Below are 14,817 nucleotides of genomic sequence, written 5' to 3'. Positions count from 1 at the left end.
ACATAACATTGAATAAATGATAGCCTTAAACTTTGCTACGGTACTTTTAGAATGACATGCATTCACCGTTGCTCTTCCTAAAACGCTGACTGTGGAAATCTCAGTGTTAAAGCTACATTGTTCTAACCTGCGATTCCATCAGACGAATGCTTATCTGTACGACACAAAACACAAGTCACACACAGACTTGGTCTACTACCAAACCTAATAAAAGGTCACCTATATTGATATGTATAAACAATAAATTTGTGAGTATTATGTTGCTTCTAAGAACTGATATTTTTTCCTGATGTTTTTTGGGTGAATACAGAAACTTCTGATGCTCTTAAAAACATTAGACACCATCCACCCACTGAGGTCTGAGGGATCTTTCCTCTCACTAATCCAGGTGATGCTATTTTTTTTACAAATTCGATTGGTCCCTGGGCATTTATACGGATCTCTTATTTTGACCATAGGTTACCATGGCAATGTATCCCAGAAAAAACTGAACCACCCACATAAACATAAAACTCAGGACTGGAGCTCAAGTTAAATCAATAAGGCCTCAATACTGCTTTGTTGGACAGGGATTTAGTGAAGGTGATCAGGACTGACTGCCAGCTACCAAAACCCTGACATGTAATTCTGACCTCCAGCTCTCCTTCACAGCTTCCTGCTTCCTGATTCATTCTCACAGCCTGCCTTCACTGAGCAAAACACCAAAGAGCAACGTAACAGGAGTCTGACAGAAAATAAAACACAGAGTTTGTGAGTAAACTGAACGGAAAGAAACAAACTGGTTATCATATACGGGACATGTGGTCGGTCTGACCCATGATAAATGTGAGCTCTTGCTTCTATATTGCTGCCCTGTAGAGGACATTATGGTGGGTCTGAGAAGTGGATGGAAATGGAGTACAACTTAAGAAAAAAACAGCAATGAGAAAAATTATGCCAAAACACACAAAAGACAAACTGAATAAATGCTGCTTACTTTAAAAAAACTGCAGTGTTTGTGGCAACACAAGTATCTGAAGGAACAGCTGCAGAGGTGACAGAAACCAATTTACTGGTGTTTTTCCTAAGTTGAAATCCGTTTGACCTTTCAGGGCCACCATAGCACTGCATGCTTTGAAAAATGGAAAAGCAAACTGAACTCATGGCTCTAAAGAGATTAGTGCTGGGTCCAATCATTTGGACCAGAAAATGTCTGAAATATTCAGTTAATAACAGTTTAGAATAAAACTCAGAAAGACTGTGTGTGCATCAGTTTATTTGAGCTTTCCAAGACATTTTGGATTCATTTAGGTTAATTTAATCAAAATCCTGGAAAAAGGAAAAACAAGAAAGCAGGACCTGCATTTGTTGTTACATAATTACTGGAGCGGTCAGACAGCTCAGCGTTTGTTTTTATACATTACTTTTTGTTTCACTTTCTTTAACTATAAATCTCTGCCCACTTCTAATCTATGCTTGTTGAAAGCAGCATGTTCCTTTGTTAGAAGCAAAATAGTTTGCAAAGGATTTAAATGAGATTTGAAAGTTTATTAAACAAAAAAGCAAAAAACAATAAATCGAAATAAACTAAAAGGGTGAGATACTGGTGACGTGTACAGGTCGGCCCCGCCGAACATTTTTCAAACATTCAGAGAGGTTTCGGGCGCTGATTGTCACGCACGCGTGTAAAAATGAAAGTAGACACTGTGGCTCTGTCCAGGTCAGGAGCGAAGCTGAAAAGCAGGTCGGACATCGCCTGCTTCGTGTGTCTTGATCGTGGATTTGTAAAACCTGATGTTTCCATACTGAGGTTTTTACTGATGCGCAGAAACATACCTTCGAAAATGTAGTCACAGGTTTGTCAGCTGTAGTCCTAAACCAGAACTAACAATAACAATATTAGATTAAATGTGTGAAAACACAGGTGAGAGTGAATCATTTACCGGAAATTAAAAAAAATAAATGAGAGGGAGAGAGAGAAAGAGAGAGAGAGAGAGGCAAGGCAAGTTTATTTGTATAGCACAATTCAACAACAAGGTGATTCAAAGTGCTTTACAGAGACATTAGAAACAAAAACAAATAAAAAGCATGATTTAAAATTGATTAAAACAAGCAAACAAACAAAAAAGCAGGAACTGCATTTGTTGTTACATAATTACTGGAGCAGTCAGACAGCTCAGCGTTTGTTTTTATACATTACTTTTTGTTTCACTTTCTTTAACTATAAATCTCTGCCCACTTCTAATCTATGCTTTTTGAAAGCAGCATGTTCCTTTCTTACAAGCAAAATAGTTTAGATTGGATTTAAATTAGATTTGAAAGTTTATTAAACACAAAGCAAAAAACAATAAATCAAAATAAACTAAAAGGGTGAGATACTGGTGACGTGTACAGGTCGCCCCGCCCTGCTGGACTTTGAAATGAACAAAAAACATTTCTAATAGCTGAGGTGTACATGGGATCAAGGTCGATAGGTGGTAAAGTGATTTTAAGCCGTTTTCGTTTATATATTCTTAAAACTTACTGGTCGAAGGTAAAGTCAGATCTTGGCAGGTGCAGTCGGTGGATCACACCGAAAAAGGAAATCAAGGCTGAAACGTTAAGGAAGCTTCAGGTAATGTAGAATGTGAACATTTGGGTTATCTGCAGAGAAACATTTTAAAACATTTGTAGAGAACATTTTAAAAATATGAAAGTTAAGAAAAGAAGAGCTTACAGAAACAAATTCTTTCTTACAAACTTTTTAGAACTCCCGTTTGCACCCCGGCGTCAGCGGGCCGTGTTTGTCTGTAACGATTAACATTTCTCTGTTAATTAAAGTAGGGTTTATTTTTATTTTTATTTTTATTTTTATTTTTATTTTTCGTTGTGGCATGAACATTTTTGTACAGAGGGCACATCCAGAGAGATTTCGGGCCCTGATTGTCACGTACGAGTGTAAAAACGTGGCTCTGTCCAGATCAGGAGCGAAGCTGAAATGCAGGTTGGACATCCTCGGTTTGTTAAACACACCCAGGCTGTTTACAGCGTTGCGTCCTGTTCCAGTTTCACTGAATATGCGCATATTTCTTTTTGCATACTTTTGGATCAAGCTGGAATATAATCATCCAAACAACCGAGATAACTTTGTATCGCTCGCTTAAAAAACAAAAACAAAGAAAAATAATTAATTGCTTCGTGTTTCTTGATTATGGATTTGTAAAAACTGATGTCAACAGTAGTTCTCTACAGGAGTAAAATAACAACATCAGTTTAAATGTGTGAAAACACATGAGCCGGAAAAGAAAAATAAATAAGAGAGAGACAAATAAGCTACTTGGCTCAAATAGGACAATATATTCATTGCACTTATTCAATAAAATTCAATGATTAAATAATAAAACTATTAACGAAAAATGAAAATATAGTTTAAGCTGAAATGTCCGAGTGAAACACATCTTGTTCATTGGTTTATGTTATGTTAAATTCTTTCTTGCCTTTTTCTTTTAGCGTCACTTAATCAGGCTCTGATGCGTTCTGACACTTTTGTGTTCTTTTTACTTCCTGTATAAACACCAGCTGGTGTGTGGGGAAAACGTGTGCTCATATTTTTTGTCTGGTCACAAGTGTTGGTGACAAAGTGGAGTGACTTCAGTGTACTGCTGTGTAGCCTTTGTAAGTAACTTCTCTCTCACTGAACATTTTTTTCCAGCCAGGTACTTTCATGTGATGCAGCCTCCATGCTGTGCAGAGCCCTACAGATGTTATATGATATTATAATATTTGTATACATTTGTTTAATTAACGAACTCGAATGAACTCTGCTGGAGTAAAAGATGATTATTTAAGACCTTGTATGTGAGGAGCAGGATTTTGAATTCAATTTTGGATTGTTTTATTTATTCAATTCTGTGTTATTTATTTGCAATTCCAAATCTTAACCACACAGGTCCACTACAAACCATCTCAAATCAGCATTTTCAATCCGGGATTGCATCTTGTCTACATTAGACAAGATGCCCCTCCCTGAGCCTGGTTCTGCCGGAGGTTTCTTCCTGTTAAAAGGGAGTTTTTCGTCCCCACTGTCACCAAAGTGCTTGCTCATAGGGGGTCTTATGATTGTTGAGTTTTTCTCTGTATGTATTATTGTAGGGTCTACTTTACAATATAAAGTGCGTTGAGGCGACTGTTGTTGTGATTTTGCACTCTATAAATAAAATTGAATGTGTAGGCGTAAATAATGATTTGTATTTATTCTGTATACACACCAGCTACTGAATGATTCTTACAGAATAAAACAAAGTCTACAATTGGTTTTCCAGGTTCAAGAAAGTGACGGATACCATCAGAGCCAAAAAGAAGACTGAAGCAGCTTCTTTAAACAAGAGACATTTAAAGAAGAAAAGATGAAGTGTTTATTTAAGAACAGACACTTAAAGGAGAAAAAGAGAGAAATCACTAAAGTTAGAGATGATCCAATAAGTGAAGGAAAAACAGAAGAAGACACAAATTATGCATTTAAGTCACATGATGAAGAAGGTGAGGAGGATGTAAGAGCAGGTTGGTGCTTCTTTCTCAGAAGGCTCTCCTGTAGGACATACTGCATCAGTGATGAAAACATCAGAACACAGCTGAACACAGACGACGACAATGATGATGATGGTGTCTGCTACAGGAGTACTTCACTACCTAAAGAAAAAAAGATTTCAGCTTATAAACATCGATTCAAGAGTTTACGTTTTAAGTTGACGAAGTCAGACAGAAAGGAGAACCGTAAACCTTTAAGCCACAATCCTTCCCCATCACGGGAGCCGGCAATTGTTTGTAAGGAGCTCAAAGTGGAAGACAGTGATTTTAGACAGTTTAATTTGTCTGGCTCTTTTACTGTTGTTTTTCATGAGATGGAAGATTCACAAGAGGAACAAAACACATCTCACCAGTATACTGAAGGTAAATGTGGTGAAATTAAGTTTGGCTCCACAGACCTGATGGGCAAGACTTCATCACCCTGTAAATCCACTGGGTTGCCTAAATATTTAAGTGAAGGAACAATTAAAGAAGATGGTTGCAGAGTTTCTTCTCCATGGATAAAAAACAAGTCAAGAGAAGCAGATCCTCCTGTCATGACTAAGAACATGTCATCAACCAATACCCTTTCACAGAGTTCTCATGTACAGTTCTCCTCCACAGATTCCTGCTACTTGACTCGTTCTCACAGCCTGTCTTCACTGACCAAAACACCAATCAAGAACTTGATGCAAGCAGCAAGCTTACCTGACATGAGGTTAAAGGGGTTTACACCTGGCATTACTGCTGATGAGTTTGATGATGAAACCTACCTGTTCCAGTGCTCCTGTGCAGGCCTGTACCAGTGCAGTGTGACCGGCCTGGTGTTTGTCATGCAGGCAGAAGGAGACGTGGTTTACAGGACTGTCCCTTGGAACAGGAGGCTGCTGGCCCAACACCACAAGAAGCCTGCAGGACCCCTGTTTGACATCAAATGTCAGCAGCAGTCTGTGTGTCAGCTTCATCTCCCACACTGTGAGCTCATCTCCACAGGTGGAGGTCAGTTCTTGCAGGTCGCTCATGTGAAGGAGGAGGGTATCGAGTTTATTACCCCCCACAAGATAACAGAAAGTCATGCTTTTATAAACATCACAGGGTTTTCTGGTTATGGTAATGTGAAGGATGAAGACTCTCCCCCTGACCCAGTCCAAGCTTTGGTTCTGCTCTTCTACAAACCCCCAGTTGATCCTGATCTCAGATCTGTCCTCACTGTGTTCATGCTGCCACGAAATATTGTGTTCAGCAAAATTCTGCGTAACAGGAAGACGTCAGACAAAACTGAGAGATACATAGAGACATCATCTCACTGTAAACTGCACCCAAAGCAGGTTTACACTCTGGTCACTGATCCTGAGCATGACCTGATTAAAGTTCAACCCAAAGAAGCTGATTTTGATGAGGAGCACCATGAAAGCTACTTCCCATCATTTCAGGTAGTCTTAAAAAAAATCCTCACAGATATTAACCTGAGTCTGGGAGACAAGAGCAGCTCCAGCTGTGTTTGGGAAAGAGAGGTTTGTCTGTTGCCCAGCGGAGGGAAAACTGATACTTTGGACACTGATCCAATAAAGAGACTATCAGCTCTACGGAGCTGCTTCATCAAAAGTATATCAGGACCTGTTCTCAGCAGTCTGATGGACAAACTGCTGGATGAAAGGGTGATAACTGATGCTGAGATGGATGCAGCAGACGTCATACAAAACAGAAGTGACAGAGCTCGCTTTGTTATCGACACTGTGAGGAAGAAAGGTGAAGCTGCCAGTTCACAGATGATTGAGTTTCTGTGTGAGCTTGACCCCTTCCTCTGTGAATATCTTGGGTTGGTCTGACGCATCCATGTGAACAGACAGTAAGAATAATTACATTTATGACGCATTTCTCTAGTGTGTGTCATGCAACCTTTTTTTAAATTATTTTTATTACCATTGTCTGAATGGATTTTAATGTAACTTAAAGTATGAAACTCTAACAGCTTGTGAACTGATTTCAGTACTTTTTCATGAATAGTTATTATTAATTATTATTACATGCATACAGATGAATCCATACAGAAGTATCTGTATGGATATGTCTCATGTATATGTGTTTCTGAATTTTTCATGAAGACAAACAGCAGCATGTTGCTTTGTCTTTAATTATTTGCTTTTATTTTTTTGTATATACAGAGCTGTTTAAAACATAAGGATTTTTTTCATGATTGAATGTGAATCAGTTTTTTCTGTCAGGTATTTATTTAACCATGAGTTTTCTTGTACTTTTCATTGTGGACTAATTTCTACGGTTTTTTTCTTTGTTTGAAAAATCTAAAAGATGCAATGTCTCATCTTATTTTTTCTCCCGAGTTCCTCGGTGCATTTCTGCAGCTCTGATAAAACAGTGATGCCAAATGTGACTTATGAATATATAAACAGCTCTATGAAAATTATGCACCCACTACTGCCGTGTTCAATTTGTCATTCATTTTTATTTATTCAACCTTAAAACCTTGCACAAACCCCTTTTTAAATCTTATATAATCAACTTGTAATTCAATTTTTTGTGCTTTATATCATATCATATAGATGCTCTATCAGCTTGACTGCGAAAACTTTGAGCGCTCACTGCTCACATTTAAATTTCGGTAATGACACAGGCTCTGCTTACCTTCATTTTGAAGGCCTTCTGTGAGCGTGAGTTGTCTGCAGTTCTGGTATCTGACAGCAAATCTGTGAGGAGCCTTTCCAATTCTCCTTTCTCCCTCTTGCAGCCAAAAAACTCACACAGGGAGACCAATTTGTCAAGCCCCGGGACGTCGGGCTAGCGATTTTTTCAGTCGGGCTACCAAAATCTATCTCTGCCCTGCCCGTCGGGCTGTCATAGGAAGGAAAAATATATGTCAATGCTTTTGCATTCTTTCAGAAATGTAGCTGGGTAATTATGTCATTGGCATCGGTGAGCCACTGTCAATATGTGACATATTGAAATGCGTTTGAATTTGCGCTTGTTTTTTTGCTTTCACTTTGCAATCGTGCGAACTGTGTATAGAGAGCGACAGCACTGATCTGTGAGTGATGATAATTTGTGCACCAATTCCTCTGACATCGTCTTATTAATCGTTAGCTTACTATGCAAACATGACAAGTGAAATCTCCCGCAGCTTAAACATGTGAGAGGTTGATCGCGCAGAGAATCGCTGAGCTTATGTGAGTGAGTGTGTAAAAGCATTTCAGTTCTGCTGAGCCAAATAAGACAGGTCAGGGTGAAGAAGTGACAGCCAAAGAAAAGCTTACCACAAAACGGAGAAGTTATGACAAATCAGACTATAAGGCAAAAAGAAAGTGCAGCTTTATGGTTTCATGGACAAAAGAATTTCTGTGGCTGCAATATGACGAGCTAAATAACCAGGGCTGCACATAAGTGGTCCGCAGGTGCGCATTCGCTGTCAAAATAAAAAACACGCACAAGATAAGAAGTTGCAACAACGTGTTTGCGTACATAAGATTTTCAGGAGGACAGACATTTGTTTAGAACTCTTAAAGATGTCGAAGAAGCTCCTTTAAGCAATTACTGTGATGTTCCTCCACCTCCAAAGAAATGTCAGAAGGCCGAACCACAAAAGAAGCGCGTATTCTCAGAAAAGTGGTTGCAGGAGGTGAGCTGGCTTCAAACAAATGATGAACGCACAGAGATGTGGTGCAGAATGTGCCGTGAAAATTTAATAAATGACAAAAAGGCATGAACATTTTTTTTGTATCGAAAAAATATCGAACCGTGAATTTTGTGTATCGTTGCACCCCTATATATATATATATATATATATATATATATATATATATATAGGTTTTTTTTGTTTTTTTTTAAATAGCTTCCTGAATTTAGAGTTCAAATTTTTACTTTTAATCGTATTCCTATTCCTCTTTGATTAAAATCTGAGTTTTAAATAAGTGTGTACATAGTTTGTGGTTGTGTACTCAATTTATCACCTTTTTCTTAAGTGATAGATTAACCCATTTTGATGTGACCAGTGTGACTTTTGGAAATCCCTGATGAATAGACCACACGTGTATACATTGTCACGCAGAAACAAGAGTGTTACATGCGAAACTTTAAGAGGAGAATGAGTGTCTATGGTTGTTTGCATGAAACTCAATACGATCAGCATCTGTTGATTGTTTCTGGGGCTCAAAGCTACACGCAGGGTCTTTCTGCATCTCTGATGATAATATTTCAAATATTTCAAAGAAGATTAAAGGTGGAGGAAAGAGGGAGAGACTTCAAAGGAAAACGGTGCTGCACCCGGAACAAAACAATTTTCTAATTTACAGATCAAAAACTAACTTTTAAATGTATTCATATTTTTCTTCTTTTTGATTAACATCTGAGTTTTAAACAAACAAGTGTTTATGTTGTGGTTATTTGTGGCCTGAACATTTCTTTACTTATTTAAACCACGTCCTCTTTTTTGAGGCGATGCCATTTACCCATTTGTGGTGCAGACAGTGTCAGCGTTTGGGAATCCCTGATGAACAGACCACACATGTATACATTGTCACGCAGAAGTACAGACTGTCACCCGCAAAACTTTAAGTAACTCGAGAATGAGCGTCGTGTGATGTTTGCGTGGAGGATGAACCAGAATAAACAGGACAATCGACTGTTGAGGGAGTAGCAGCAGCTGCTGTTTGCTTAGTTGGCACATAACATTGAATAAATGATAGCCTTAAACTTTGCTACGGTACTTTTAGAATGACATGCATTCACCGTTGCTCTTCAAAAACGCTGACTGTGGAAATCTCAGTATTAAAGCTACATTGTTCTAACCTGCGATTCCATCAGACGAAAGCTTATCTGTACAACACAAAACACAAGTCACACACAGACTTGGTCTACTACCAAACCTAATAAAAGGTCACCTATATTGATATGTATAAACAATAACTTAATTTAAATTTGTGAGTATTATGTTGCTTCTAAGAACTGATATTTTTCCTGATGTTTTTTGGGTGAATACAGAAACTTCTGATGCTCTTAAAAACATTAGACACCATCCACCCACTGAGGTCTGAGGGATCTTTCCTCTCACTAATCCAGGTGATGCTATTTTTTTTACAAATTCGATTGGTCCCTGGGCATTTATACGGATCTCTTATTTTGACCATAGGTTACCATGGCAATGTATCCCAGAAAAACCTGAACCACCCACATAAACATAAAACTCAGGACTGGAGCTCAAGTTAAATCAATAAGGCCTCAATACTGCTTTGTTGGACAGGGATTTAGTGAAGGTGATCAGGACTGACTGCCAGCTACCAAAACCCTGACATGTAATTCTGAGCTTTCCAAGACATTTTGGATTCATTTAGGTTAATTTAATCAAAAACCCGGAAAAAGTGAAAAACAAGAAAGCAGGAACTGCATTTGTTGTTACATAATTACCGGAGCAGTCAGACAGCTCAGCGTTTGTTTTTATACATTACTTTTTGTTTCACTTTCTTTAACTATAAATCTCTGCCCACTTCTAATCTATGCTTTTTGAAAGCAGCATGTTCCTTTCTTACAAGCAAAATAGTTTAGATTGGATTTAAATGAGATCTGAAAGTTTATTAAACACAAAGCAAAAAACAATAAATCAAAATAAACTAAAAGGGTGAGATACTGGTGACGTGTACAGGTCGGCCGCGCCCTGCTGGACTTTGAAATGAACAAAAACATTTCTAATAGCTGAGGTGTACATGGGATCAAGGTCGATAGGTGGTAAAGTGATTTTAAGCCGTTTTCGTTTATATATTCTTAAAACTTACTGGTCGAAGGCAAAGTCAGATCTTGGCAGGTGCAGTCGGTGGATCACACCGAAAAAGGAAATCAAGGCTGAAACGTTAAGGAAGCTTCAGGTAATGTAGAATGTGAACATTTGGGTTATCTGCAGAGAAACATTTTAAAACATTTGTAGAGAACATTTTAAAAATATGAAAGTTAAGAAAAGAAGAGCTTACAGAAACAAATTCTTTCTTACAAACTTTTTAGAACTCCCGTTTGCACCCCGGCGTCAGCGGGCCGTGTTTGTCTGTAACGATTAACATTTCTCTGTTAATTAAAGTGGCGTTTATTTTTATTTTTATTTTTAGTTGTGGCATGAACATTTTTGTACAGAGCGCACATCCAGAGAGATTTCGGGCCCTGATTGTCACGTACGAGTGTAAAAACGTGGCTCTGTCCAGATCAGGAGCGAAGCTGAAATGCAGGTTGGACATCCTCGGTTTGTTAAACACACCCAGGCTGTTTACAGCGTTGCGTCCTGTTCCAGTTTCACTGAATATGCGCATATTTCTTTTTGCATACTTTTGGATCAAGCTGGAATATAATCATCCAAACAACCGAGATAACTTTGTATCGCTCGCTTAAAAAACAAAAACAAAGAAAAATAATTAATTGCTTCGTGTTTCTTGATTATGGATTTGTAAAAACTGATGTCAACAGTAGTTCTCTACAGGAGTAAAATAACAACATCAGTTTAAATGTGTGAAAACACACATGAGTTCGTTTGCCGGAAAAGAAAAATAAATAAGAGAGAGACAAATAAGCTACTTGGCTCAAATAGGACAATATATTCATTGCACTTATTCAATGAAATTCAATGATTAAATAATAAAACTATTAACGAAAAATGAAAATATAGTTTAAGCTGAAATGTCCGAGTGAAACACATCTTGTTCATTGGTTTATGTTATGTTAAATTCTTTCTTGCCTTTTTCTTTTAGCGTCACTTAATCAGGCTCTGATGCGTTCGGACACTTTTGTGTTCTTTTTACTTCCTGTATAAACACCAGCTGGTGTGTGGGGAAAACGTGTGCTCATATTTTTTGTCTGGTCACAAGTGTTGGTGACAAAGTGGAGGTTGCTTCAGTGTACTGCTGTGTAGCCTTTGTAAGTAACTTCTCTCTCACTGAACATTTTTTTCCAGCCAGGTACTTTCATGTGATGCAGCCTCCATGCTGTGCAGAGCCCTACAGATGTTATATGATATTATAATATTTGTATACATTTGTTTAATTAACGAACTCGAATGAACTCTGCTGGAGTAAAAGATGATTATTTAAGACCTTGTATGTGAGGAGCAGGATTTTGAATTCAATTTTGGATTGTTTTATTTATTCAATTCTGTGTTATTTATTTGCAATTCCAAATCTTAACCACACAGGTCCACTACAAACCATCTCAAATCAGCATTTTCAATCCGGGATTGCATCTTGTCTACATTAGACAAGATGCCCCTCCCTGAGCCTGGTTCTGCCGGAGGTTTCTTCCTGTCAAAAGGGAGTTTTTCGTCCCCACTGTCACCAAAGTGCTTGCTCATAGGGGGTCTTATGATTGTTGAGTTTTTCTCTGTATGTATTATTGTAGGGTCTACTTTACAATATAAAGTGCGTTGAGGCGACTGTTGTTGTGATTTTGCACTCTATAAATAAAATTGAATTGAATGTGTAGGCGTAAATAATGATTTGTATTTATTCTGTATACACACCAGCTACTGAATGATTCTTACAGAATAAAACAAAGTCTACAATTGGTTTTCCAGGTTCAAGAAAGTGACGGATACCATCAGAGCCAAAAAGAAGACTGAAGCAGCTTCTTTAAACAAGAGACATTTAAAGAAGAAAAGATGAAGTGTTTATTTAAGAACAGACACTTAAAGGAGAAAAAGAGAGAAATCACTAAAGTTAGAGATGATCCAATAAGTGAAGGAAAAACAGAAGAAGACACAAATTATGCATTTAAGTCACATGATGAAGAAGGTGAGGAGGATGTAAGAGCAGGTTGGTGCTTCTTTCTCAGAAGGCCCTCCTGTAGGACATACTGCATCAGTGATGAAAACATCAGAACACAGCTGAACACAGACGACGACAATGATGATGATGGTGTCTGCTACAGGAGTATTTCACTACCTAAAGAAAAAAAGATTTCAGCTTATAAACATCGATTCAAGATTTTACATTTTAAGTTGAAGAAGTCAGACAGAAAGGAGAAACGTAAACCTTTAAGCCACAATCCTTCCCCATCACGGGAGCCGGCAATTGTTTGTAAGGAGCTCAAAGTGGAAGACAGTGATTTTAGACAGTTTAATTTGTCTGTTACTGTTGTTTTTCATGAGATGGAAGATTCACAAGAGGAACAAAACACATCTCACCAGTATACTGAAGGTAAATGTGGTGAAATTAAGTTTGGCTCCACAGACCTGATGGGCAAGACTTCATCACCCTGTAAATCCACTGGGTTGCCTAAATATATAAGTGAAGGAACAATTGAAGAAGATGGTTGCAGAGTTTCTTCTCCATGGATAAAAAACAAGTCAAGAGAAGCAGATCCTCCTGTCATGACTAAGAACATGTCATCAACCAATACCCTTTCACACAGTTCTCGTGTACAGTTCTCCTCCACAGATTCCTGCTACTTGACTCGTTCTCACAGCCTGTCTTCACTGACCAAAACACCAATCAAGAACTTGATACAAGCAGCAAGCTCACCTGACATGAGGTTAAAGGGGTTTACACCAGTTATCACTGATGATTTTGATGATGAAAACTACACGTTCCAGTGCTCCTGTGCAGGCCTGTACCAGTGCAGTGTGACCGGCCTGGTGTTTGACATGAAGGCAGAAGGAGACGTGGTTTACAGGACTGTCCCTTGGAACAGGAGGCTGCTGGCCCAACACCACAAGAAGCCTGCAGGACCCCTGTTTGACATCAAATGTCAGCAGCAGTCTGTGTGTCAGCTTTGTCTCCCACACTGTGAGCTCATCTCCACAGGTGGAGGTCAGTTCTTGCAGGTCGCTCATGTGAAGGAGGAGGGCATCGAGTTTATTACCCCCCACAAGATAACAGAAAGTCATGCTTTTATAAACATCACAGGGTTTTCTGGTTATGGTAATGTGAAGGATGAAGACTCTCCCCCTGACCCAGTCCAAGCTTTGGTTCTGCTCTTCTACAAACCCCCAGTTGATCCTGATCTCAGATCTGTCCTCACTGTGTTCATGCTGCCACGAAATATTGTGTTCAGCAAAATTCTGCGTAACAGGAAGACGTCAGACAAAACTGAGAGATACATAGAGACATCATCTCACTGTAAACTGCACCCAAAGCAGGTTTACACTCTGGTCACTGATCCTGAGCATGACCTGATTAAAGTTCAACCCAAAGAAGCTGATTTTGATGAGGAGCACCATGAAAGCTACTTCCCATCATTTCAGGTAGTCTTAAAAAAAATCCTCACAGATATTAACCTGAGTCTGGGAGACAAGAGCAGCTCCAGCTGTGTTTGGGAAAGAGAGGTTTGTCTGTTGCCCAGCGGAGGGAAAACTGATACTTTGGACACTGATCCAATAAAGAGACTATCAGCTCTACGGAGCTGCTTCATCAAAAGTATATCAGGACCTGTTCTCAGCAATCTGATGGACAAACTGCTGGATGAAAGGGTGATAACTGATGCTGAGATGGATGCAGCAGACGTCATACAAAACAGAAGAGACAGAGCTCGCTTTGTTATCGACACTGTGAGGAAGAAAGGTGAAGCTGCCAGTTCACAGATGATTGAGTTTCTGTGTGAGCTTGACCCCTTCCTCTGTGAATATCTTGGGTTGGTCTGACGCATCCATGTGAACAGACAGTAAGAATAATTACATTTATGACGCATTTCTCTAGTGTGTGTCATGCAACCTTTTTTTAAATTATTTTTATTACCATTGTCTGAATGGATTTTAATGTAACTTAAAGTATGAAACTCTAACAGCTTGTGAACTGATTTCAGTACTTTTTCATGAATAGTTATTATTAATTATTATTACATGCATACAGATGAATCCATACAGAAGTATCTGTATGGATATGTCTCATGTATATGTGTTTCTGAATTTTTCATGAAGACAAACAGCAGCATGTTGCTTTGTCTTTAATTATTTGCTTTTATTTTTTTGTATATACAGAGCTGTTTAAAACATAAGGATTTTTTTCATGATTGAATGTGAATCAGTTTTTTCTGTCAGGTATTTATTTAACCATGAGTTTTCTTGTACTTTTCATTGTGGACTAATTTCTACGGTTTTTTTCTTTGTTTGAAAAATCTAAAAGATGCAATGTCTCATCTTATTTTTTCTCCCGAGTTCCTCGGTGCATTTCTGCAGCTCTGATAAAACAGTGATGCCAAATGTGACTTATGAATATATAAACAGCTCTATGAAAATTATGCACCCACTACTGCCGTGTTCAATTTGTCATTCATTTTTATTTATTCAACCTTAAAACCTTGCACAAACCCCTTTTT

At 38.4% G+C, this 14,817-nt stretch overlaps 2 protein-coding genes across 2 annotated transcripts; both read left to right on the top strand.

Annotated features, from left to right (window-relative positions):
- The first annotated feature begins 4,364 nt into the window (after positions 1–4,364).
- LOC147321678 (uncharacterized) lies at positions 4,365–6,353 on the top strand. Its single transcript, XM_086305103.1, has one exon. It carries the CDS (start codon positions 4,365–4,367, stop codon positions 6,351–6,353), a length of 1,989 nt encoding a protein of 662 aa, XP_086161229.1.
- Positions 6,354–12,163: 5,810 nt separating this feature from the next.
- Positions 12,164–14,143, top strand: LOC147321677 (uncharacterized). The gene has a single exon (XM_086305102.1). The coding sequence runs from the start codon at positions 12,164–12,166 to the stop codon at positions 14,141–14,143; it is 1,980 nt and encodes a 659-aa protein (XP_086161228.1).
- The last annotated feature ends 674 nt before the right edge of the window (positions 14,144–14,817 follow it).

Source organism: Aulonocara sp. 'chitande type north' Nkhata Bay, linkage group LG9 (assembly GCF_057382095.1).
Source record: "Aulonocara sp. 'chitande type north' Nkhata Bay isolate Kocher_YH1m ecotype deep benthic linkage group LG9, A_spYH_male_GT1.1, whole genome shotgun sequence".
In the NCBI taxonomy this organism is placed as follows: Eukaryota; Metazoa; Chordata; class Actinopteri; order Cichliformes; family Cichlidae; genus Aulonocara; species Aulonocara sp. 'chitande type north' Nkhata Bay.
This window is presented reverse-complemented; position numbering and strand designations above follow the sequence as displayed.

What these genes read in the sequence shown, in the direction of transcription:
- LOC147321678 (XM_086305103.1), top strand. Translation starts at nt 4,365, where the DNA reads ATGAAGTGTTTATTTAAGAACAGACACTTAAAGGAGAAAAAGAGAGAA.
- LOC147321677 (XM_086305102.1), top strand. Translation starts at nt 12,164, where the DNA reads ATGAAGTGTTTATTTAAGAACAGACACTTAAAGGAGAAAAAGAGAGAA.